Source organism: Myxocyprinus asiaticus, chromosome 22 (genome assembly GCF_019703515.2).
Source record: "Myxocyprinus asiaticus isolate MX2 ecotype Aquarium Trade chromosome 22, UBuf_Myxa_2, whole genome shotgun sequence".
Taxonomy (NCBI): Eukaryota; Metazoa; Chordata; class Actinopteri; order Cypriniformes; family Catostomidae; genus Myxocyprinus; species Myxocyprinus asiaticus.
The window spans coordinates 29,957,398-29,984,279 of NC_059365.1; the positions used below are offsets into that span (position 1 = coordinate 29,957,398).

Sequence of the window (26,882 nt, forward strand, 5' to 3'; positions counted from 1 at the left end):
TTTTTTGGTCTCTTGTTTCTCATTTTCCTCTTGACAATACCCCATAGATTCTCTATGGGGTTCAGGTCTGGTGAGTTTGCTGGCCAGTCAAGCACACCAACACCATGGTCATTTAACCAACTTTTGGTGCTTTTGGCAGTGTGGGCAGGTGCCAAATCCTGCTGGAAAATGAAATCAGCATTTTTAAAAAGCTGGTCAGCAGAAGGAAGCATGAAGTGCTCTAAAATTTCTTGGTAAACGGGTGCAGTGACATTGGTTTTCAAAAAACACAATGGACCAACACCAGCAGATGACATTGCACCCCAAATCATCACAGACTGTGGAAACTTAACACTGGACTTCAAGAAACTTGGGCTATGAGCTTCTCCACCCTTCCTCCAGACTCTAGGACCTTGGTTTCCAAATGAAATACAAAACTTGCTCTCATCTGAAAAGAGGACTTTGGACCACTGGGCAACAGTCCAGTTCTTCTCCTTAGCCCAGGTAAGACACCTCTGACGTTGTCTGTGGTTCAGGAGTGGCTTAACAAGAGGAATACGACAACTGTAGCCAAATTCCTTGACATGTCTGTGTGTGGTGGCTCTTGATGCCTTGACCCCAGCATCAGTCCATTCCTTGTGAAGTTCACCCAAATTTTTGAATCAATTTTGCTTGACAATCATAAGGCTGCGGTTCTCTCGGTTGGTTGTGCATCTTTTTCTTCCACACTTTTTCCTTCCACTCAACTTTCTGTTAACATGCTTGGATACAGCACTCTGTGAACAGCCAGCTTCTTTGGCAATGAATGTTTGTGGCTTACCCTCCTTGTGAAGGGTGTCAATGATTGTCTTCTGGACAACTGTTAGATCAGCAGTCTTCCCCATGATTGTGTAGCTTAGTGAACCAAACTGAGAGACCATTTTGAAGGCTCAGGAAACCTTTGCAGGTGTTTTGAGTTGATTAACTGATTGGCATGTCACCATATTCTAATTTTTTGAGATAGTGAATTGGTGGGTTTTTGTTAAATGTGAGCCAAAATCATCACGATTAAAAGAACCAAAGACTTAAACTACTTCAGTCTGTGTGCACTGAATTTATATAATACACGAGTTTCACAATTTGAGTTGAATTACTGAAATAAATGAACTTTTCCACGTTATTCTAATTTATTGAGATGTACCTGTATAAGCGTTTTTTTTTTTTTTTTAGATTAAGAAAATATCTAATTTATAGGGTCGTTTGAATTATAAAGCTTGGCTTTCCTTTATGTATATACATATATGATGATTTGGTGAGTTTTCAAATGGGTGGAACACGGATACCAACATTTTAAACATTGATGCACAGTACATGACTGACAGTGTTTGAAATTCAAAGACATTGCTATCATTTAGTCAGAGTGTGGTACAGAGAGCAGTCTAAACACATTTAGTTTAGCGTTTATACGCTTTTCTTTTCCCATTGGCATTAATGGCATAATGCAGTTCTGAGCTGGGTCATTTATAATAGCACCAGCCATCACAGGTGGCAGTGTATCAGTACAGTATTAGCAACATGAAGGGCTTTTCTTTTTCATGCAGTGCAAATTACCTTAAATTACTGTGTAATATCAAGTAAGTGAGCATGTAAGAAAAAAAGTGATTACTGCCTTTCAAAATGTGTTTAATAACAGCTTTGGATAGACTGAAGACCTATGTGTCTGAGTAAAAAAAAAGAAGGGGGCGTTCAGACAGCAGAGTCCCACTGGTTTTAAGACTGCACAATAACACTTTTTTGAAGATTCACAAACAGTTTATCACTTGGGTCCCATGCAGAATTTACATGAACTGATGATTTGCATTTCAGAAAATGCGAGAGCGATGGACCAGTGGTATACTCTATGCTGTGTTATGTTGTGAACATTTTAGTAGCATCTTATGAATTCTCTTTTATGTGCCGATTCTTTAATGCTGAATAGAGTTACATTTCTCTGTCAAATTACTGGGGATTTGCCACCATGGGGGCTTATAAATTAGGTGTGTTTAACAAACAAACTCTCCTGCACTGCACTGAGGTTCAGCTGTTTGTGACAGCTTATATCTGCAATGAACTAAGAGAGAACTAGACAATTGTCACAACTCGCCTTTGCTACAGAATCAAAGCCAGCGAAAAAGGTGCAAAAATGCTGAATCTGTCAACTGCAGATCCTTTGTGGTTAGCAATTTGAGCAAATTCTCAAAATTCGTAGACATTCTGACTGCATTCATGGCTGTCATGACACAAAATCTAGAGGTTACTTTGCCTTCTCTGAAATAATATATATATATATATATATAATTTGTGAACTTATGGACACTCAAGTCACACTTATAAATGTTTGAATTACATTGCATTATATAATGAAAACCAAATGTCATCTGCAAACAAATGTTACCACTTTCTGAGGTGTTTTTTCAATTACATTTTTCACCAACTGGTCCCATGGTCATTTTTTGTGGATGTATGAAGTCCAAGCAGGTGCTGAGTATTCATGTGTATATTTCATCACATTAACTTTGGACATGTTCCACACAGTTCAAAACTACAATGGTTCCAAATACTTTTTTTCTTACTTTGGGGCAATATATGGGTCAGTGACATAACACTTATTTTTTATTTTTCCAGATATATATATATATATATATATATATATATATATATATATACACTATATTGCCAAAAGTATTCGCTCATCTGCCTTTAGACGCACATGAACTTAAGTGACATCCCATTCTTAATCCATTGGGTTTAATATGACGTCGGCCCACCCTTTGCAGCTATAACAGCTTCAACTCTTCTGGGAAGGCTTTCCACAAGGTTTAGGAGTGTGTTTATGGGAATTTTTGACCATTCTTCCAGAAGCGCATTTGTGAGGTCAGACACTGATGTTGGACGAGAAGGCCTGGCTCGCAGTTTTCGCTCTAATTCATCCCAAAGGTGCTCTATCGGTTTGAGGTCAGGACTCTGTGCAGGCCAGTCAAGTTCTTCCACACCAAACTCGCTCATCCATGTCTTTATGGACCTTGCTTTGTGCACTGGTGCGCAGTCATGTTGGAACAGGAAGGGGCCATCCCCAAACTGTTCCCACAAAGTTGGGAGCATGGAATTGTCCAAAATCTCTTGGTATGTTGAAGCATTCAGAGTTCCTTTCACTGGAACTAAGGGGCCAAGCCCAGCTCCTGAAAAACAACCCCACACCATAATCCCCCCTCCACCAAACTTCACAGTTGGCACAATAGAGTCAGACAAGTACCATTCTCCTGGCAACCGCCAAACCCAGACTCGTCCATCAGATTGCCAGATGGAGAAGCGTGATTCGTCACTCCAGAGAACGCGTCTCCACTGCTCTAGAGTCCAGTGGCGGCGTGCTTTACACCACTGTATCCAACGCTTTGCATTGCACTTGGTGATGTATGGCTTGGATGCAGCTGCTCGGCCATGGAAACCCATTCCATGAAGCTCTCTATGCACTGTTCTTGAGCTAATCTGAAGGCCACATGAACTTTGGAGGTCTGTAGCAATTGACTCTGCAGAAAGTTGGCGACCTCTGCACATTATGCGCCTCAGCATCCGCTGACCCCGCTCTGTCATTTTACATGGCCTACCACTTCGTGGCTGAGTTGCTGTCATTCCCAATCGCTTCCACTTTGTTATAATACCACTGACAGTTGACTGTGGAATATTTAGTAGCGAGGAAATTTCACGACTGGACTTGTTGCACAGGTGACATCCTATCACAGTACCACGCTGAAATTCACTGAGCTCCTGAGAGCGGCCCATTCTTTCACAAATGTTTGTAGAAGCAGTCTGCATACCTATGTGCTTCATTTTATACACCTGTGGCCATGGAAGTGATTGGAACACCTGAATTCAATTATTTGGATGGGTGAGCGAATACTTCTGGCAATATAGTGTATATATATATATATATATATACACATATATATATAATAGATTTAAAAAAACAATTCACACAAAACATTTACTTGAATACATCTCTACTAGGATAAACATGTTTTTCTTTTCAAAGTTCAAAGTTATCTAGATTTTTTTTCATGATATATACAGTATATATATATATATATATATATATATATATATATATATATATATATATATATATATATATATATACATTTCAAATAAATATCACTTTGTATGATATTGTTCTATATAATGTGAAGACATTCATACATTGTTAAGTACCCAAATACATTGGGGGGCCAATGCAGTTTTCATTATGGGATCAAATCTGTTGTAAGTGCTAAAGTCTTCTGGGCTACATATGTGAGATAAAAAAGAAGAAATGGAAAAAATAAAACATTGAAAGAAACTTTGATGTCATGTCATGGCACAAATGCATTCCTTCCTTAGCTTTTTTCTTGTAGTTACTCCAATAGATTTACAGTATTTGTTAGGTAGTGATGGTGACTTTAGCTTGTGCAGCTTGGTCAGAGGCACACTGAAGCAGTAATTAATCATGCTCCATTGCGACTGAGTCTGATGGCTGTGAGATTAACTAAACTGCAGATGGTGTTAATGACAAGAGCTCACCCCCATTTCACATATCCTCCACATTAATCCTTACCAAGAGCATTCCAGTCGAGCACAGAGTGGAGTTCCCCAATTCCAACTGCTACATTCCGCTTAATCAGAGCTCTATGAGCTCATTACCTACAGCCAATTTACCTCTCAGTACTCCTCAGGCAAGAGAGAGGTCACTCTGCAACACTGGCCCAAGGGAACTTATCATTTCCTCTTCCTGTTGCCAAGTACCCTGTGAGAAATAACATTAACTGCTTCAAAATGCTCCAGGCAATTAGAGACTGGGTCTCCTCATTTTGTTGTCCTCACTTGTTTACTGTCTCTGTTTCTTTCTGATAGTTTTCTTTCTCATTAGTGAGGTCCCTGATGAGGCTGGTCTGGACTGTAAAGGAAAACACTGTGCATTCACCATTTATCAGCTGACAGAACTGATGTTTTAAAAGCACATGATGTGTTGCAGCCAGCTTTGTCCCAGTAATGTCCCAGAAATGTCCCAGTTTCCCTTGTACAAAAGTTCAAGTTTGGTGAACTCTGACCTGCAAATCTGGATGACTAGAAGACGTGTAACCAATGTAAGATCGAAACATTACATGCTCTCCTCTTGCCTCAATTTAAACAATACATTTTTATTGTTGCAGAAAAATGAGTAGACAGTAATATATATATATATATATATATATATATATATATATATATATATATATATATAATTTTTTATTTGTCATTTGTTTGTTAAAACTAGAAGCCCTTGTGCATCACATCATATCCTGGTCCGTTTGCTCTGTCTGAAAAAATAAAATAAAAAGAATGTGCATGTTCAAAGCCCAGTGTAACCACCCCTTTTTACTACAAAATGGTGTTGGTATGTGGGATACAGCTACAGTTTGATTTGTTCCCATACTTCCATTGTACTGGCATTACTGCCTTGTACTAATTACTTCACTGTCAATCACAAATGTGCGTTATGTGATAACATCTAAATTAATTGTATTCTAGTCAAAAAGCTACTTAATCTAACTAATCAACCTGAAAAATAAGGTTACACCAACATGAGTCATTTGTATGGGTTAGATCGAGCAGAAATATTGTTTAGGTAACTATTGCAGGTTACCACTTTTTTATAGTGTAGTAATAATAAAGAATAAGAAGGTGTGTCAACACTTTTGACCAGTACTGCAATTATTCTATAGGCTACCCTGCCTAGATATCTCTTCACTATAGATCTCTGTCACTTTTTTACTCACCTGGAACAAAGGGAAGCATCATTATTTAGTTGATAAACTGTTTTCTAAGAAAACACTCCATTGATCTCCCTAGATTATGATTGATGTATCTTGCAACATTTGTTAGACTGAGGTTTTATGTGATTTGCCATCGCTCAACAAATTGAAGGACTCGACAAATTTAAAACATGTTGGGGGCAGAACTCATTATTTTGCGACTCACCAACTAAATAGACCTGATATGTGATCGTCTGTGCCAGCTTTGAAGTTCATGACACCAAATTCATGTAAGTAGAAAACAGACCTTTAGATGATGTATTGCATGTCCACATGCACCGACACTATCAAGGATCTCTGAGTATAAATGAAGATAAAATGTCTAATTTTATAAATGCTGCTTCAGTGAAATGTGTCCATGGTATAGAGAAAAAGAAGACCAGAAGTGATGATAGATGAAAAAGGAAGAGGAAAAGGGCTGAGCTGTGTCTTACTCAGCCTCCACAAATTGTTTACTTGACCCAGGGCCAAAAACAGCACAGGCCAGTGTGCTTCTGTGACGCCAGTCATGACTGACCGTGATTGGTTTGCTTTCCGTAGTTGAACAAACAATTCAGGTTAAGATCTCTGTCTTTGCCAATAGACTGTTACAGCCAACCTACATTTAGATTGTGTGACACATCCAAAGTGCAGACAGCTGCTGTGAAGCCTCTGTGTTACTGAATGGAAAACCAAGATTTCAGTGAACACAACACTGATTAGGCTGAATGTGACAAGATTCATTCTTAATACACGTCATATTTACCGTAGTGAATGGATTGCTCAAGAGTAGACACAAGATTACTTTTTGGGAATGATCTGACATCAATGGATCTATCCATTACATTCAATTATCTGGTTATGGGTCTTTGGCTGCAGAGCCAAAGAATCAAAGAACCAATACTGACTCCTTCCTGGGAATTAAATGAACAGGCTCTGCTCTCTTTAGTGTGACTTCTTCCTGAGTGGACCAGACAGGTGGAGAGGAAGGAAGAAGGACAAGGAACAGATTGTCATAAAGGATGGGAACTAGATGAGCATTTTACATGTTCTCTCAGACCATTGCAGGAGTGAGAGAAGTAAAGATACTCTTATTCGAAAGGGTAATTTGCTTTATTAGGCAACTGTTGAACAAAGAAGTGCCACTGAAAGGGTTAATTGCAGTCCAAGGAAAGGATTGTCTTCCTCTGGTTTAATTTCCTGACTTATGGTGGAGTTGAAGCTCAAGGTCCTAATTTGCCATCTTTTCAAGGTTGAATTCATCATGCAGAGAAAGACAGAGCAAGCTAAGCATTGTTTTTTTCTTTAGAAAGAAATCATAGACATTCTTTTTATTTTTATTTTGAGATTATTCTCATTATTGATATTGCAATGGATTAAAGTTTACATTTTTAAACAAAAAAATTAAAAAACAAAACAAAAGTAAAACACTTCTTACCGTTACTGAAAATTCCACATCTCATGCATTCGGTGTCATGCTCCAAAAAAAGGGCAATGCATCTGCTGATACATTTTTCAAAGGTTAAAGAAGAGGTTCCAAGTCTTGGTGAAACAACTTGATTTTAATTATGCAGACAAATGTGATTACTCTTTACATAATTTGCTCTCCCCAGACAGAAAACATCAATATTTAATATTGAGCTAGAGATAACCTTTTATGTTTTTGTTTGAAAGAAACTCGGCGCTCATAAAGAACGCATGGTGTACAGATATTGACTCAATTTCCAGTGTGTGCATTCGATTACCTTGCTCACCCTGTGTTTCCAGGGTATCAACCGAACAAGTTCTATGCAGTCATAATTGTTTCAGGTTTATGTGTGAATGCCAGAACAAGAAAAACCAAAAAATAGGGGTTGTAACTCAACCCTGAGCAGGTGGATGGCAGGTGGATAGGTTTGTTTCCAAAATCTGACAGTGAAAATATCAGCTGTACAGAATAATTACAGTATGTAGATGAGTGTGGATTGGGAAGCGAGATGTTGCAGGTTCAGACCCCACAAGGAAGTGATCCATTAACTTTAACCATTGTGCCATGGACAAAACCAAGATTGCTTCAGCGGTATAATTTCTGAAATAGTTGTAAGTCAGGTAGTAATTCTGAAATTTTTATGGAAAGATAGACCTGTATGCACCTCATAGACCATCTCATAGTTATCAGCTCTGGAGTAGGCTAATAAACTTAAAGGTGCTGTAACTGTTGTGTATATGGAATAGCATGCAGTAAATGTGACAGACCTAGGCCCTGTAAAAACATAAATATGTGACTGAGGGATGCTATGGTTTATCCAATCAAAAGATTTTGTGGCACTTTCTACCTGTCAGCCATTTTAAGAGTTTGGGATTTGCAGACATCGGGTGTAGACATATCTTTAGCTAGCAGGATTTTGGACAAAGGAGATGGTCTAATTTAAGTCACATTCACACTAACATGTTTTGTTTAAAAACGCTTTGATTTAGCTATATTTACAACTCTAATCCACAGTAGAACGCTGTTATCCTCCACCCAAAACGGAGCAAAATGCTCTACATTTCAACATTGGAGAATTATGAGGTTGGGAAACTGAAAACAGAGTTTTCAAATTAAAATGGATTAGTGTGGATGTGGCCTTAAAGGTAAGGTCGGGTGTAAATTAGCGAAAAGTACTGTAATATTTTTGGATCCAATTAAGTTCTGTTTTGATATTGAAAGCATTACTCTTGGAAAGCACCAAGTGTGTTTGTAGTAGTGAGAGCTTGAAGCTGAACTAGTGACATTAGCATTAGCAACTATGCAATAACAGAAAAGGAGGCTAATCAGAGTGAGGCTTCATTAAAGAGCATGGACTGAGCTGCCTGAGAGGGTTCATTTCCTCTGTGATTACCCATCTCATCATGGAGATGTTGCTCCATGGTTGCATCACAGTTGCACATCAAAAGCGCTATAATCAGCTTGTTGGACAATCCTTATTCACATGATAGAAGCTAATGATTCAATGTGTTGTCAGGCTGATGCACTCCTCATTACAGCAGATTCTAAATTCAGCTATTTACATTTTTAAGCCTTACAGACAGGACAGCTTTACCTTTGGCTTTGTTTCTGTTGTTAGTTTGAATGTCTGTTTGCTTTGTCCCTCAATTAGTCTTGAATTAGCTCATTTCTAAAGATCAGAGGGAACTTTGTGAGAATATACTGGTTCTATCTGTCTTAAGCTTGAAATTTTAAGCAATAAAAACAATTGCGAGATTTGGACTGGGGCTGTGTGTGTGTGGGTGTGGGGGGGTGAGGTATTCTTGCATTAGAAAGCAGAGTTCAATTAATAAAAAAAATTGTATATTAGACCATTTCAAGTAGTGGTGGTTAAAAGTCACTGAGCACAGCAAGCAATAATACCAAAGGGACATAGTACAAAACATCATAAGTCATACCCATATTTTATCATTCCTGTTCCTTTTGGCCCCGTTTCCACCTGGTATTATTATGCGTCTTGGGTGATCCGATCACATGTGGTCAGGTGAGACACATAGCTGTTTACACCTCTTAACTTAAATGCGTCTCCTGTGATCACTTGTGTTTGGATTTGGAGGGGAGGGTCTCTGTTTCATGACGACATACATCAGTCACTCTATCAGTGTGTTACTGCATGATAATAAAGCGCAACAAAGTCAGAAAAGACAAAGAAAGCGCCAAAAAAATTATGCGCTGTTTCTCCCAGATGCGGTTGAAATTTAATCTAATTACAAATGCAATATGTCAAGCAGAATTATCCTATATTTTAGTGGATTACCTGTATTTAAGGGAGCTTCAGGTGTTCGTGCTTCTCGTCTGTGTTGATATCAGATACACTAAAGAAGATCCGTGAAGCTCTCTTGATTGTGTATGTATCCACTTTTTTAAATTTTCTGATCGGATGGTTTAAACTCTTGTTTTAGCGCAGCGGTTAATTGACAGGTGAGGGGCAGAGCTTCGCTGCTGCTGGGATGCATGCAGGACGGATTAGCATTTACACCTCAAATGTGATGCGGTCACATGCATTTTTGACCACATTCGTATGTGGTTTTTATGATCCAATCACAAACCGTTTTAGACCCCGTTTAGACCTGAATTTAGCGCTGACCACATGTGACTGGATCACCCCAAATGCATCTTAATACCAGGTGGAAATGGGGTCTTTGTTCATCCACTATCTTTAAATACCTTTCTATCATATTATGTCTGTTCCTTTTTTGTTTTCTTTCTTTCCTTCACATGTATTTTCTCCCTGTCTTTAACTCCGTACTCCCTACCCTACAAAAAAGTACCATGGTATTATCTGTACAGTTAGTCTATGCACAAACCATAACTATAGTATAGCATGAACAACTTCCCCTGACTGACTCGAACAATTTCAGTCACCTACCCATACGCTACGGGCCAGTAACAAAATTTTAAATGATCATTTTTATGGTATTTTGTATCTACAAATATGATTCTTATGAACTTTCACACAATCAATTGATATTTTTTACACATTTAATAATGACACGGGAAAAGAAAAAGGTAGTTCATCCACCAAACCTAATCTTCAAGAAGAGACCACAACTTTTTAAATCCAAATTTGTCATCCACCTTCCTACTGCGGACTTTGCTTCATCCACACTGGAGATGGGAATTACTGTATATAAATGAACCTGAAGAGCTTGTACAGTTCATTTGCAACCTATTTTGTCACATGCACACATTCACTGTCACCATTTATCATAATAATTATACCCTAACAGGATGCGGCTCAAATAAAGCATTGGGTATTATATCTGATGCCATCAATGAACTATGGTACTGCAACCCTGTTGTAAGAGTAGGCGTCTAACCTTAACTTACATTTATCTCACAAGTATCTGTGTAACAAAAAAACAAAAAAAACAAAACAAACAAACAAAAAAAAAAAAACAGCAACACAAGCCTTGCTGCCTTCCACAAAGAGCTTTTCAGGTACTGTAGGAAGGATATATTTGCGAAGCAATGTTCAAACTAAAAAGCAAAGAGAGAAACACTTTCCCAAAACAGCAAGAAGTTAGGAAGGTGGCAAAATCAACACCCTACTCCAGAACGATTCTTCACGCTTACGCATAAAAGGCACTTGAGCAGTAGGTTTTGTGTGTGTGTATTTGCATGTGTGTGCGCATGCAGGAGAAGAATAACTAAACCAGTAAATGCTCTTTAAAAAATAACACAGCACTGGTCATGTCATCACTGCAAAAAAAAAAAAAACAAAAAAAAAATAACAATAACACAAAAGATAAAGAGGCAAAGACAGACAAAGGGGGAGGACAGGAAAACAGAGAAAGACATAGGTGGATAGGAAAGAGGAAAAGGAATGGGAGTAATGTCTCACTGCTTACTGTTTAGTTGCGAGTTAAACCCATAGATGCTGAAACACTCAGCTTCTCATTCATGTTACTGTAAGGGGGTGACCATAAGGGGCTGTCTTATAGGGTTAGTGTATATTCAGAGCCCAGATATTTGTGGATGCGCATTAGATGAAATTTTGAAGATTCTACACATTTTGTAAATTTTTTAATGTTAAAATACGCAAAATAAACGTAAGCCATTTCTAGGTTGATTTCCCCGAAAAGTGTAAACACAATGGCTCTGTGGCACAAAAAAATGAAGCAGTACAAAAACGTCCCATTAACCTTAGGTTCAGCCTCAGTCATGCCCAAAAATCAGAAGTTCATCATACCACTGTATGTATTTTAAACACTGTAAAAAAAATTGCTAGAATTATGCTGGAATTTACTAATTCCTTGAGCAAAAAGGTCATTTCTTTGGAGTTGTCTGCAGAATGGATCACTGCACCATAATTTAAATCAATCATTAAAAAAAGTAAAAATTACAATAGGTGCCAGGCTTTATGAGACTTAAGAGCAGTGATACGTGTGATTTAAAGAGCTAAATTTCTCTTTGAAAATTGTATTAGTAACACAAATGTGCCTAGCGCCTCTTATGGTGATCCCAGGAGTGTGGATGCAAAATGTTGTTTTTGAGCTTGGTGCTGTACTACACAAGTCAGGGACAGCCTTATTCATCGAAGGACTTTTTTTCAATGGTTGGTTTCAAAGTTTCAGTATACTGTATAGAGGTTGATAAATAGTCCAGAGGAAAGTTATGTTTGCAATGACAATTTTAAAAGCAGGAAAATTACACCCTACAGTCAGCTGAGCAGCGTAAAAAATAAAATAAATCAGCTTCTAAATAAAATCTGGCATAATTACTCAAATAATGGCATGTGATTTATCTTCCTCAGTAATATTTCCATTCTTACACAATATGCAGTTGTGAAGAAAGTTGTATTGTGAGGATGTTTTCAATAATAATGCCATGCATATAGTATGATATACAGTATAGGGGCATCACTGATGTGTGTTTATTGTGTTTATTTAGAGTCCCACAGACACCCTATACCAATCCCTAATTCTGCACCTAACCCTAACCTTCCCTGCTTTGTTGTAATACTACATGCGTTCTACATGTATTTTATACATATAAGCCACAACATTCACACAGAGTACAGAGTACAGAGAACCTATAAAGGATGTCATTTGCATCAGACTAGCTACTGATATGTTTTGCTTTTAGCTAATAAATTCATTGTTACGATAAAAGCAAATTTAAAGGGGCTATAAAGCAAGAATAACAAATCAGCCAATAAAGGCTTAATAAATACTTTATAATGCCAAACTAGTCCATAACTATTCACTTACATGTCAATTATTAGTCATGAATTACTGTCTAATTTCTGATCCTTAAAATATATATATACACACACACTGGTGGCCAGAAGTCTGGAATAATGTACAGATTTTGTTGTTTCGGAAGGAAATTGGTACTTTAATCCACCAAAGTGGCATTCAACTGATCACAAAGTATAGTCAGGACATTACTGATGTAAAAAACAGCACCATCACTATTTGAAAAAAGTTATTTTTGATCAAATCTAGACAGGCCCCATTTCCAGCATTCATCACTCCAACACCTTATCCTTGATTTTCATGCTAAATTGCTAATTTGCTAGAAAATCACTTGCCATTATATCAAACACTGTTGAAAGCTATTTGATTCGTTAAATTAAGATTAACTTTGTCTTTGTGTTTGTTTTTGAATTGCCACAGTATGCCTCATTTAATTCTACCCACTCAACAGCAGTTTCATGTACAACAGTAAAGAGAAGACTCAGGGGTGCAGGCCTTATGCAAAGAATTGTAAAGAAAAAGCCACTTTCGAAACAGAAAAACAAAACAAAAAAGTTAGAGTGGACAAAGAAACACAGACATTGGACAACAGATAATTGGAAAAGAGTGTTATGGATCTTAACCCCATTGAGCTTTTGTTGGATCAGCTAGACTGTAAGGTGACAGTGTTGCATTGACTTTTCTGTAATGTGCTTTCAGTTTTATTTGATATTATTTATCATAAGTTCATTATTAAACTATGATTAACAGAACACAAAGAAACTGAAAGCGAAACTGTTATTGCCTATTGCATGCTGACTTTATTAAATATTTGACTTTGGCTCTGCTTTGTCTATAAATGTGGTACACTATTAAGAAGTTAAAGAAGATTATCATTGTTAGCTTTCACATCTGTGGGTGGTAAAAATGCAACAGAGACAGCTGTCGATCGGTGTTAATGCCACAGTTCTTATGATATTGACTAGTTTTTGTCATCTGCTGCAGTATAAGCAACATGATTACCTGGTGTGAAGAAGACAACCCAATAACCAATCAAAACTAGCCTAAAAATCTACCCGATAACTAAACTCAAAATATTATTATGTATAATGTGTCAGCCGACTGTGTTATGTAAGTAGTAACATTGAACATTTTGCACCTTCAATAAAAAAGAAAATAAAAATAATAATAAAAAAAAAAAGAAATAAAATTAACTAGCGGCAACAGTTTAAAAGTAGCTCAGTAAAAGTAGTAGTAAAACATGATTAAGTACTTCAGCCAAACTCTAACTAGTGTGTGTATATGTGTGCATGCATGCACGTGTGTGCGCACACAGACATAGTAGGAGTGAGGGATGAGAAGAAAGAAAAAAATTGAAAGAGAAAACAGGTGCTTCAATCATTATATATTTTTTTCAGGGATAGCATAGATACTACAGATATTCATAGAAAGAAACTACAAACATTTGACTGGCATCTCAATGGTAGGAAAACCTCACTTGAACAAAAGCGAGTCGTGTTTAATTTAAATCAGTTCCTTGCAGTGATTAAGCCTAGTCCTGCTTCATTTCAGTCTTGCACAGCATGTTCTTCATATTTCTAATTCTGTACTTATCTGAGTACTGAATGCTTCCTGCCTATCACTAATACATCAGTCATTGTTTCCTGGAGTCAGGATTAGACATGTATCAGGGGCTTATCTTTACGGATTTGTTTACCGGAACACTCCGATAGCTAAACACTGGCTGATTTGAGGGTCAGGGGACCATGCCCAATCTTTCCATATTAGCATATGATCTCTGAACTCACGATTCAAATTGGTTAAGAAAGCAAAACAGTGTCTTGCATGCCTGAACATGTACATTTGTAATCTGCAAAACTAATCCTCTTGATAGGGACTAAAATGAAGTGCAGTTTCTGAAAGAGCAAAGCATTGGGATTTAATGGTTTAATGAGTGTTTTCCACAAATATATGTTCAAATATTAGATTTAATTGCCTACCTTTTCGTGATTAAGCTAGTGACAAATCAATAGACATCACTGCAGATATGCAATTTGGCATGATGAATCTGGCATGATGAATCTGGCATGTCAAAGTCATGCTAAACTTGGACGCGATACTCTTCTGAAAGTCTGGCCTGCCTGGAAGGGTTCTCAAGGGTGCATTCACATGCCTGGAAAAGCATTTCACTTCATAATCTTACTGACACTCAAGGATTTGTGAAATGTGTTTGGTGAGTGCTGCACTCATCAAAATTAATAAACAGTGTATGCTTGTGCATGTGTGAATGTGTGCATGCCAGAGAGGAGAAGATTTATTCCTCTGTAAAGGAAGTTACAGAGATGTTAGACCCACTCCAGAGAATCCCAGTAAATCCTAGTTAGCTGTTTCATAAACAAAACCGGTGCTTGGCTGCAGGATTTGCAAAACTCTTTTAGAACAGGTCTATGTCTACACTGACTTGGGAGCCAAATGATAACGTAACTGACTACATTTCTACAAAACCTTCCCACAAACAAACAGTGCTTCTCAGTCTTTGTTTAGGAGTGTAACAGGTTTTGAGAACCTATTTTATCAAAGTCATTTTAATGAGTGAATTCATACAATCACAAGCCGCTTGTGACGTAACTGTTAAAAGTTATAACAAATAAAATTCATACCAATCTATTCACACATTTGAAATTTGTAAATACAATAATTTTAGACAGAAAAAATTAAATGACTGGATTCACTGTACAGCATGAAAAAAAAGAGTATGTCTGTCAATTGAATATGGTGATTTCAGTGTAAACTGTGTAAACTTTGTTAATTATAATAAGAGCAATCTAGCTTTGTGCAGTCTAGTTTTGTGTCAGTTTTAGAATTGTAAGTTGCTGTTTTGAAAACTTGGTGCAAGTTAGCTGTTCCTGGTTCTAGACCAGCACGTTTTGGGGGGTTAGGAGTTTTAAGGCCCAGAATGGCAAATATTTCGGTGCTGTGCAAGTGTGGCTGACCATTTAAAAGTGTTTTTCATGATTATATTGGAAGACATTTTTCCCTCTCCCCTCAGAAACTGACTGGCTGAGAAAGCATCTGAAGAGTTGTACAGATGGAACCACAACCATCACAGTTGCTTAGATTAAAAAAAATGTTGAAAGATTGTCCCAGATCACAGGAAATTGTCATATTGTGGACTACCTTCAAAATACCCATCTACTGTTCGCAATTTTTCTTCTCCTGGCCTTGTTTGAGAGCACAGCAGGGAGCATTTGATCAGTTTGCAGTTCAGTATGAAATGCCACTATTAGATTATTTAAAAAAGTTTAAAGATAGACGTGAAAAATACCTTTATCTTTTGGCTGCTACATAGTGAATCTTAGGACTCCAAGATTTAGCTTCAGTTTCGGTGTTGAAGTCACCAAAGTGCAAGAGTATAGCAATTAGATCTTATTAGTGTATAATTACTAGATTAAAACTGCAGTACAACCAGCTGTTGACTCACCATATTGCCCTTCTGAAAAGACCAGCTGAGCCCAGCACAGATTTCCATGTTACTCCAGGCTGATTAGTGTTCGGCTGGTCCTAGTTTAGCTGGTGGACTGCCATGGCCAAGATTTAGGGTTCCTGTGGCTCATCTGGTAGAGCATGATGCTTGCAATGCAAAGGTCATGGGTTTGATTCCCAGGAAACAGGCTGATAAATGTATAGCTTTTATGCTATAAATTGCTTTAGATGAAAGCATCTGCTAATGCATAAATGTAAATGTTCCCCAAGAAATCTTACCTAGTGAACCTGGTTGACCTTTCTGGTCAAGCTATTGTAGTTAAGAAGGGAAACCAGAACCAGCAACACAACATATGCTGGTCTTTTTAGCAGGGTGGTCTGATCTAAATAGTCTATGAGTTGATGAGATGCCCAAATAAATTCCCTGGCAGTCTAAAAGGCATGGAATTTCTGAGCTTCTATGCCCATAAAAATGCTAGGCACAGACACTACCACCCACATACATCATTAACGGCTGCCTACTCTCCATAAAAGGGCAAGGTATGGTCGGTTCCATTCTGTCAGTGATGCAAGAAACGTGCCTCTTCAAGTAAAGATCAGTAATTAACAGCAACCTGCTTGTGTGCCACAGAAGGACCAGCATCCTTGAGATGTCTATGCCACGTGTGCAGTGCAAGCAGGAGGAAGGAGATGGTTATTAGCCATTTCATTAGCATACTGCTAGCTTGCTCCCAGATGTTTTGGCTGTGATTAAGACCTGATCCATCCCATAGAGCCTATTTCAACTGAATCTTACTCTTAAATGAAGCTACTGAAATATGCCCATAGCATTACTGTACATCTCTTTGCTTAAAATTTGCTGCAAAATGTTTACGTCACTACACATAATGTCCAAAAAGAATTGTTTTATATATCATTTAAAATAATTGCACCTGATGCACAACAAAATCATACATAAATTAATCACATTTGCTCATCATTCATTATATAAATTTTTTGCAACACATTAGGATCAACAAAGGACCCTCTTATCGAGAACCATTTTTACTGTATAGGGTTCTTGCATTGGCTAATGGATCTTAAGAGATGAAAGAAGTTATTGATGTTACATTATAGGTTCTTCAGATTAACGTATTGGTTTCTAGGTCCACACCAACATATAAGTAAAACTGGTTTTCTGAAGAACTAGAGAACAAAAAATACTCTGTGGAACTTAAAATGTTCTCCTATGCCACCAGGATTTAACCAATTTTACTTCTAATTGGAAACTCTGGGAGACCTCATACCTCATAGTGATGGGGTGAAATTTGATGAAGCTAATTTATGAAACATGTCCCAGTGAGAAGAATCTGCAAGATATGTCATTAATGGCCATTTTATAGCCTTTAAACATAGCAAATGTAGTTCAGTGACCTATAAAATGCTCTAGTGAGAATTAATTTCAAAAAGTGGCTTGCAACAATTGCATTGAACAAGATAAACTTCAGATTCTAGTCTGCATTGAATATGCTTTCTAGACTAGAACACATTCACAGTGCTATATACAACCTGGTCTCATACTGAAAATGTGACTCTATATACACTACTGGTCAAAAGTTTTGAAACACTTGACTGAAATGTTTCCCATGATCTTAAAAATCTTTTGATCTGAAGGCGTACGCTTAAATGTTTGAAATTAGTTTTGTAGACAAAAATATAATTGTGCCACCATATTAATTTATTTAATTATAAAACTAAACTTTTATAAAAAAAAAAAAAAAAAAAAAAGTTTTTGAAATGGATGACTTGGACCAAATAATAAAGAAAAGCAGCCAATAAGTGCCCAGCATAGATGGGAACTCCTTCAATACTGTTTAAAAAGCATCCCAGGGTGATACCTCAAGAAGTTGGTTGAGAAAATGTCAAGAGTACATGTCTGCAAATTCTAGGCAAAGGGTGACTACATTGAAGATGCTAAAATACAACACAGTTTTGATTTATTTTGGATTTTGTTTAGTCACAACATAATTCCCATAGTTCCATTTATGTTATTTCATAATTTTGATGAGTTTACTATTATTCTAAAATGTGAAAAAAATTATAATAAAGAATGAGTAAGTGTATCAAAACTTTTGACCGGTAGTGTACATTTTTGTAAAACTTGTTATACGTGTCTCCAAGTACAATTCCCTGCAGTTTCCAGGTGAAATGAACACTACAACAAATCAGGCACTACAACAACTGTGTGTTTTGTTCACTTTCACTCAAATCATGATTCTATGGCTGATTATGACTTTATGAACACTTATTTTTCTCTCTATTACTCGGACCCTGCTGTTATGATATTGAGACTTTTATTCTAACACATCTTTTGAAAAATGATACATTTTAACACTTGTATTACAGACCCACCTACATATATACACTTATTCCAGTATGATTAGCTTGAGCAGTAGCGCACCTCATAGAGCATTGGACTTTGGACATGGAGGAGCGTGGTTCAGAACCAGACAAGAACTCAGTTTGACACGTGACACGACAGAGACATAGAAGCGACACGAATTGACGTGGTTGCTTCAGAAAATTTGCTTTTCATTTCGCTTTTGCATTTTAAAACACTATTGGTTAAGGTTAGGTGTTGGTTAAGGGTAAGGATGTCTGTTTTGTTAAAGTCTCATTTCTCTTTTTTGACACTGTTGTTTAAGTTTAGGGTAAAATTTTAGGCTAGGGAGGTATGTTTTATTAAAACCTCCATCTAAAATTCACCTTAAAAACCTTTAAAAAGTGCAACCAAACGTCTTGTGAAGCACATCATTTCAATTTTGCAAAAATGTTGCAATGCTCACATAAATTTCATGAGTCCAGGCTGGCTATATACACTATATTGCCAAAAGTATTCGCTCACCCATCCAAATAATTGAATTTAGGTGTTCCAATCACTTCCATGGCAACAGGTGTATAAAATGAAGCACCTAGGCATGCAGAGTGCTTCTACAAACATTTGTGAAAGGATGGGCCGCTCTCAGGAGCTCAGTGAATTCCAGCGTGGTACTGTGATAGGATGCCACCTGTGCAACAAGTCCAGTCGTGAAATTTCCTCACTACTAAATATTCCACAGTCAACTGTCAGTGGTATTATAACAAAGTGGAAGCGATTGGGAATGGCAGCAACTCAGCCACGAAGTGGTAGGCCACGTAAAATGACAGAGCGGGGTCAGCGGATGCTGAGGCGCATAGTGCGCAGAGGTCGCCAACTTTCTGTAGAGTCAATCACTACAGACCTCCAAAGTTCATGTGGCCTTTAGATTAGCTCAAGAACAGTGCATAGAGAGCTTCATGGAATGGGTTTCCATGGCCGAGCAGCTGCATCCAAGCCATACATCACCAAGTGCAATGCAAAGCGTCGGATGCAGTGGTGTAAAGCACGCCGCCACTGGACTCTAGAGCAGTGGAGACGCGTTCTCTGGAGTGACGAATCACGCTTCTCCATCTGGCAATCTGATGGACGAGTCTGGGTTTGGCGGTTGCCAGGAGAATGGTACTTGTCTGACTGCATTGTGCCGACTGTGAAGTTTGGTGGAGGGGGGATTATGGTGTGGGGTTGTTTTTCAGGAGCTGGGCTTGGCCCCTTAGTTCCAGTGAAAGGAACTCTGAATGCTTCAGCATACCAAGAGATTTTGGACAATTCCATGCTCCCAACTTTGTGGGAAAAGTTTGGGGATGGCCCCTTCCTGTTCCAACATGACTGCGCACCAGTGCACAAAGCAAGGTCCATAAAGACATGGATGAGCGAGTTTGGTGTGGAAGAACTTGACTGGCCTGCACAGAGTCCTGACCTCAACCCGACAGAGCACCTTTGGGATGAATTAGAGCAAAGACTGCGAGCCAGGCCTTCTCGTCCAACATCAGTGTCTGACCTCACAAATGCGCTTCTGGAAGAATGGTCAAAAATTCCCATAAACACACTCCTAAACCTTGTGGAAAGACTTCCCAGAATAGTTGAAGCTGTTATAGCTGCAAAGGGTGGGCCGACGTCATATTAAACCCTGTGGATTAAGAATGGGATGTCACTTAAGTTCATATGCGTCTAAAGGCAGGTGAGCGAATACTTTTGGCAATATAGTGTACATGGGGGCCAAAAGTTTGGATAATGTAAAGATTTTGCTGTTACTTTGCTTTATTTCACCAAAGTGCCATTCAACTGATCACAAAGCATAGTCAGGACATTACTGGTGTAAAATACAGCACCATCACTATTTGAAAAAAGTAATTTTTGATCAAATCTAGACAAGCCCCATTTCCAGCAGCCATCACTCCAACACCTTATCCTTGAGTAATCATGCTAAATTGCTAATTTGGTCCTAAAAAATCACATGCCATTATATCAAACACAGTTGAAAGCTGTTTGGTTCGTTAATTGAAGCTTAACATTGTATTTGTGTTTGTTTTTGAGTTGTCACAGTATGCAATAGACTGGCATGTCTTAAGGTCAATATTAGGTCAAAAATGGCAAAAAAGAAACAGCTTTCTCTAGAAACTTGTCAGTCAATCATTGTTTTGAGGAATGAAGGCTATACAACACTTGAAATTGCCAAAAAACTGAAGATTTCATACAAAAGTGTACATAACAGTCTTCAAAGACAAAGGACAACTGTCTCTAACAAGGACAGAGAGAGATGTGGAAGGCCAGATGTACAACTAAACAAGAGGATATGTACATCAGAGTCTCTAGTTTGAGAAATAGACGCCTCACATGTCCTCAGCTGTCAGCTTCATTGAATTCTACCCGCTCAACACCAGTTTAATGTACAACAATAAAGAGAAGACTCAGGGGTGCAGACCTTATGGGAAGAATTGCAAAGAAAAAGCCACTTTTGAAACAGAAAAGAAACACAGACATTGGACAACAGATAATTGGAAAAGAGTGTTATGGATCTTAACCCCATTGAGATTTTGTGGGATCAGCTAGACTGTAAGGTGCATGAGAAGTGCCCGACAAGACAGCCACATCTATGGCAAATGCTACAGGAAGCATGGAGTATCTGGACAAACTGACAGCTAGAATGCCAAGGATCTGCAAAGCTGTCATTGCTGCATGTGGAGGATTTTTTGATGAGAACTCTTTGAAGTTGTTTTTAATTTATTTTTAAATTTGTTATTGTAATAGTAATTTTTCATGTTATTACTATCCTGACTATACATTGTGACCAGCTGAATGCCACTTTGGTGAATAAAAGGACTCTCAGTGTAGGTACAGTGTATCATAGCTAAATGATATGTATGCAAAATAAAATAATCTTGCAAAATAGTTACTTTAACATTTTGTTGACTTGTGCCAAGGAAAGTTGTCATCACAATCTATTTTAATATATAAAGCTGAAGTATGTAAATTTTCCTTATCCCAGTTTAATATGCACAGACAGCTGTAAGTAAGCCATTTTTAGGTTAATTTTCTCAAAATTGTCTCCGTGGCACTATAAAAATCCCTCTGTTTCTTTTGAACGACTCGTCTAGACTGACACAATAACACTGACTTAACCAATGGTGTTAGTTGGGGCGGGAATATCTGTTTGTTTGATCAACAAAAGACGGGGGCATCTCCAGTTAGGTTTCCAAAACACTGCGCATTATTCTTCAGCTGCATAAAGTCTATGTTGCTGTGGGTTGAAACCATCTGTTTTTATTTATTTATTTATTCATTATCATGTGTAGTACCGTAAAAGGATTAGGGATAAACATTTTCCTCCACTTTCTTGATTTACATTTTTATTAGCACCCTCAATTCCCCTTCAGATTTGAATTAAATCTAATTAAAATGAGATATTTCCTGAGGAACAGAAGAAATGGTTAACTTGTTGTCCATTTTATTTGTTTGCTCAGTGACAGAGCCAGCATTAAAGAGACTACCAAATGCAGAATCACAGGGGGAAAATAAAAAAGCCAAATGAATCATTTTAATCTAGAGCCCTGTCTTGGGGCTATTTGTGCAGTGGAGAGGTTAGTCACAGCTGATGTAAAGTGGGAGCACCCTGGGACGTTCATTTGATCACTTCTTCTTTTCTGTTATTTGTTTATTGTTTGAGAACCTACTGAGTTACCCCAAGCACACTGAACATTCAGTACATCAAGCAAAATTCTGCAGTGTGGTGTCGAAATGCATAATTAATCAAATACTTAGGGTAAGTTTAGGGCTGGTTAGCTTTTTTCCCTCTTTGTTTATTTAAAGGCAGCTATTTTGAATTCAAAAAATGTATTTAAAAGAGAAGTGATTTTTTTCCAATGTTTAATATTGTTTACTATCCTATTTTAATATGCAGATTAAGTATATAATAAGTTAGTCATTCCTATGTTCATTTTCAAAAAAACTATAAACACTGTGGCTCTATCAAAGCATTGCTTGAGCATTCCTCCCAGCCCTTTTGGACAGGACTATCTGTTTTCGACTTATGATAGACAGGGTAATTGTTCGGAGGAAAAAAATGCTTGATTGCATAATTTTGCATTTCTGAGTGGTAACAGTAGTGATGCAGAAATGACCTCTTCACCTTAAAACAATTGAATGAAAATTTATTCTTTTATATTTCCTAATAAATCCCCGTTTCTTGTGCACATGTTTAATAAGTGTACATTATTCTAATTTTGATTAATCAAAATTAAACAACTTTTTCCACCTCTTAAACACATTTTCTGCTGTTAACATAGCCGTGTGGATGAGCCAAACATATTTAATTAATAACGTTAAATTAACATATCTAATCAAATTCCAGTGGATAAAACGCCCTCCATTATTTTCAACCGAATATTCTGTTTCACTCTGAAATATGTAGTATTACCGAAGTTAAATGCATTAAAAATGCTATTTCAAGTTATTTTTGACAGATAGTTGTTACTGCAATTTAGAAATTGTCAACAGTCTGTTCAAGTCTCAAAAATGCCAAAAAGATGACTATCGATCCAGAGACTATGTCGTTCAATAACCACTGCACCCCTAACTCCAGCTACCCAAAAACACAGAGTGCCGCCCTTAGCGTAAGGGATATGAGGATGGCTATTGAATGATTTATGACGGGAAAGCAGCATAATGTTGCCCAAGTGTGCCATTAAGGAAAGGCACACTGGGCTGGGAGAGGCATCCTTTTGTAAAATGTGATATGAACCACTTATATTTCTAATGATTGCGAGTAAACCCACATGTGATTTATCGAGTCCTCCTGGGTGCAAGCATGTAGAGAAGCAAAGAAAATGCTTGTGCTCCTGCCTTGTCATTTATATGGAAACTCTGTCCATCAAGAATGCATGCATATATGCTAAGTGGGTTTGCTATGGGATTTAGTGGAACAAATAATAGATGAGGAGATAGATGCATTGCTCACACACAGGAACTCAAGCATGTGTTGAGTAAATAATTTTTGTTGTAGATGAAAAGGGCAAAGTGGAAAAATACACTCCATTCCACTCAAAACCACTTAAAATAGCTGTAAATCCCCCAGTTAAAGCTTTTCTAACAGCATGTTGGCACTTACAGCTGGCACTCACGTTATCTGTATACAAACCTAAGCTACAGCCTGCCATAATGCACTGTCAGGTATGACCATCCTGTCCCTGTGCTATTATTGCTTCTTTGATAATTCATTTTGATTTCCATTTTAGAATGTCTTATTGCAGTCCTCAAAACCCATGTATTTCACATAATTATATAGCAATTATGTTGCATTGTTAAAACTGAGGTCAGGCACTTACTATGACCTAGCACAGAGTTTTGACAAATGTACCCTTACAGACCCATCTGTAATGACTCAGGTACTCCTTCATTGACACCAATTCAGCATTATCATACATTTTGATGTTAAAATTATTTCTGTCATCTTAGCTTAATATGCAGGTTCAACTATAAGTATGGCATTTGTAGGTTGATTACCTCAAAATCTGGAAACATTGTATATCTGTCGCAGTATAAAATGTTTCTTTTGTAATTTCGCACACACAGTACTGTATTTATAAAATCAATACTGTGGGTAAAAAAATGTACTCACTAAGTAGCTTTTTCCCTTAGCAAGCCACCTGAGCTTGTTTGTCTTACACAAGTTGTAACAGTCCTTCTGAGAAAGACCTAACAGCCACTTTTGAAACATTGATTTCCAGTTATGCAGGAAATCAATTTAGGTAATTACTGTATTATAGCTTTAACAAAGCAGAATCAACATTTTTCCAAGTACACTCTGGTACACCTGGTTGTGGATAACTGATGTTTACAGTACATCGGATAGTCACATTTTACTTTGGATTGTCAACCAAGCCTTTACATTACATTGTCTGGTTTTGGACTAAGCAACAGAGGTTAAGGCTGTAACTCTCTGAAGAGTTGTAGAGAGAAAAATGGGGACCAGAGTGGTACCTAAGCAGTATCTTTATGGTTGCCATAGTGACTGGTGATTCCACTCCTCTGTCCATCACCTGGCAGCAGCAGGCGTACCACAAATAAGGAGCCACTCACTCCCATAATTCCAGTGCACTGCCTGACAGGCCGGAGATTTCCAATCTGCCTCAGGGGCAAGAGAACAAATTCATTCCCCCACTGTCAACCCATCTAGACAGAAAGAGAGGAAGTGGGAGATAGAGAGTACTACATTTGGCCCCATAACTACTTGCACGAAGGAGTGTGCACTGTGAGCAGTATCAATAAAGAGATAATAATTCCTATGCTTCTGCTTTAACAATGCGAGCTATGATATTGTGCTACTCATAACGCCCCTTGAGACCAGCCAAAAAGTAATACTGCTAGTGGTGTAACCAAGGACAATTTAGGTAGAATTTACCATGAATGAATTGCACCCACTGATAGCATTTTAAAATTCTGTATACCACCTGCATTCTGTGGTTATTAATAGCACAGTATTGATTGGGCCAAGCAAATAGTGTTCATTTTGTGAATAAGGCACAGTGTTAAAGAAATGTTCTGGGTTCAGTACAAGTAAAGCTAATCCATAGCATTTGTGGCATATTGTTGATTACTACAAAACATATTTTGACTCGTCCCTCCTTTTCTTTAAAAAAAAAAAAAAAAAAAAAAAAGGCCAAAAATAGAGGTTACTGTGGGGCACTTACAATGGAAGTGAATGGGGCCAATTTTTAGAAAGTTTAAACCAAGGGTGTAGATGAGGGAGATAACCCCCCCAATAATCAAGACTAGCAAGTACAACCCACCCAATGTTCAAACCAAATCTAGGCCCATGGTTTAAAGGCAGAAATGTGTGAAAAGTGCTTACATTAATTCTTCTGATAACATTTGTGTACTATTTGATCTGTTAAATTGATAAAAATCATCGTTTTATGGTTTTAGACTTTTAGGGATTTCGTTGTTACATTGTCATGGCAACGAATGTTAGTAAGGGATTTTATCACATTCAAATCATGTTAACATGCATATTTGATAACCCTTTGCTTTTTTTAAAGGAGGGATGAGTCAAAATAAATGTTTGTGGTAATTAACATTATGCCACAAATGCTGTCAATTGAACTTAAATTGTATTGAACCCAGAATATTTCTTTAATCTCGTCAATGAAATTACTGGGGAAAATGTTTTTTGATGAAGGGTTTTTTGATTTTGTTAACGATAATGAAGACGAGACGACACATCATGACAATAATTAAACAGTTTTAATTAATACATACTCTTAACAAAAATGTGAGGAGAATTTTATTTTTTTATTTTTTTATTGCAAGACAGTAAGAATGCAATAACACCATACATTTGTGTATTTATTTTTAAGAAAAAAAATGTAGAATTTATTCAGATACATTTTTTTGTAACTATGCACATTATCGTGAACTAAAATTGTATTTTTGTCAACAAAAGTTCAATGCCATTTTAGTCAGAATAAAATGTACTTATATAAATAAATATTTAACAAAATCAAATATTGACTAAATGTAAAAAAAAAAAAAAATTGTCAAAAGACAAAAATTATGACTAAAATAAATATACAAGTTAAAATTAACACTGATAAGGCACAATCTATAATAAGTTTAATTTGGAGAGAAACATGCCATGTTTGCAATGCAAATAATGACAAGGACTTACTGGTTAGATGCATAAAATGTAGATGGTTTGATGCATAAGTTGCAGGTTGTTATGTTAAAATACCACACACTTCCGTAGTGCAGCTGTTTATTGGCCCAATAGTGTATAAAACAATGTAGGCCTACCTTAAAAATTTTAAACTTGAAAATAAAACCAGTGACTTTTCCACCTGTCCAGAGGAAAAAACAAAGCATCACATGTGCCATTCAAAATATTCACAGCTTTCAAGAACTCTGTGGTGGAACACATGCCTTGGAAAAATGTGCCATTGCTGTGCTGTACTCATTGTTCTATTGAAGGACAATTGCAAAGTCTTTTTGTTTTGCCACACATGAAAGATCCCTGAAATCATTGTGAAAGATTGCTCACAATAAGTAGAAAGCATTACTATACATCCGTCACTCAAAAAACATTTCTGCCAGTAAATGGCTCGGGTATTCTCCCATATGGCGTAATTGAAACACTTTTGCATGCAGAACAATTGGACTGTTCTATAGTGCCACGCCGGGGGGATTTTAAGTGCTTCAAAATAGAAACACATTAATACAATTCCTGTTTGATAGCTGCTATTTCTGTTCTAACACAGTGTATTTAATTACTGACTTCCAATTTAATTAATTTACTTAATTTACTTTCTGTTCTCACTTCTTCTCTTGCTCTCCTCTGCTGGGCGACAATGACGTTGATCATAAAAGGTAAGTAATGGCTATATAAGTGCATCTACATATGGGCTTTAATCCCCTTATATTGCATTAGATCATTAAAACCTTCCAACCCTTAAAATTAATAGATTGCCATATTTTGTGTCCAGGATGTGCAAATATGTGTCTAAGATTTGGCATTGCTTAGA

At 37.3% G+C, this 26,882-nt stretch overlaps 2 protein-coding genes across 5 annotated transcripts in view; one reads left to right on the plus strand and one right to left on the minus strand.

Moving 5' to 3' along the window:
* The window catches only part of LOC127412679 (leucine-rich repeat and immunoglobulin-like domain-containing nogo receptor-interacting protein 2), a 522,983-nt gene that overhangs the window by 392,508 nt on the left and 103,593 nt on the right, over positions 1-26,882 (plus strand). The gene's annotated exons all lie outside the window — the stretch shown is intronic.
* LOC127412684 (uncharacterized) overlaps positions 19,282-26,882 on the minus strand; it is a 189,629-nt gene continuing 182,028 nt past the window's right edge. For both annotated transcript variants that reach the window (XM_051649257.1, XM_051649258.1), the window contains one exon: positions 19,282-19,804. In XM_051649257.1, the coding sequence (XP_051505217.1) occupies positions 19,285-19,804 (520 nt within the window). In that variant the 3' untranslated portion in view covers positions 19,282-19,284. The remainder of the gene's footprint in view (positions 19,805-26,882) is intronic.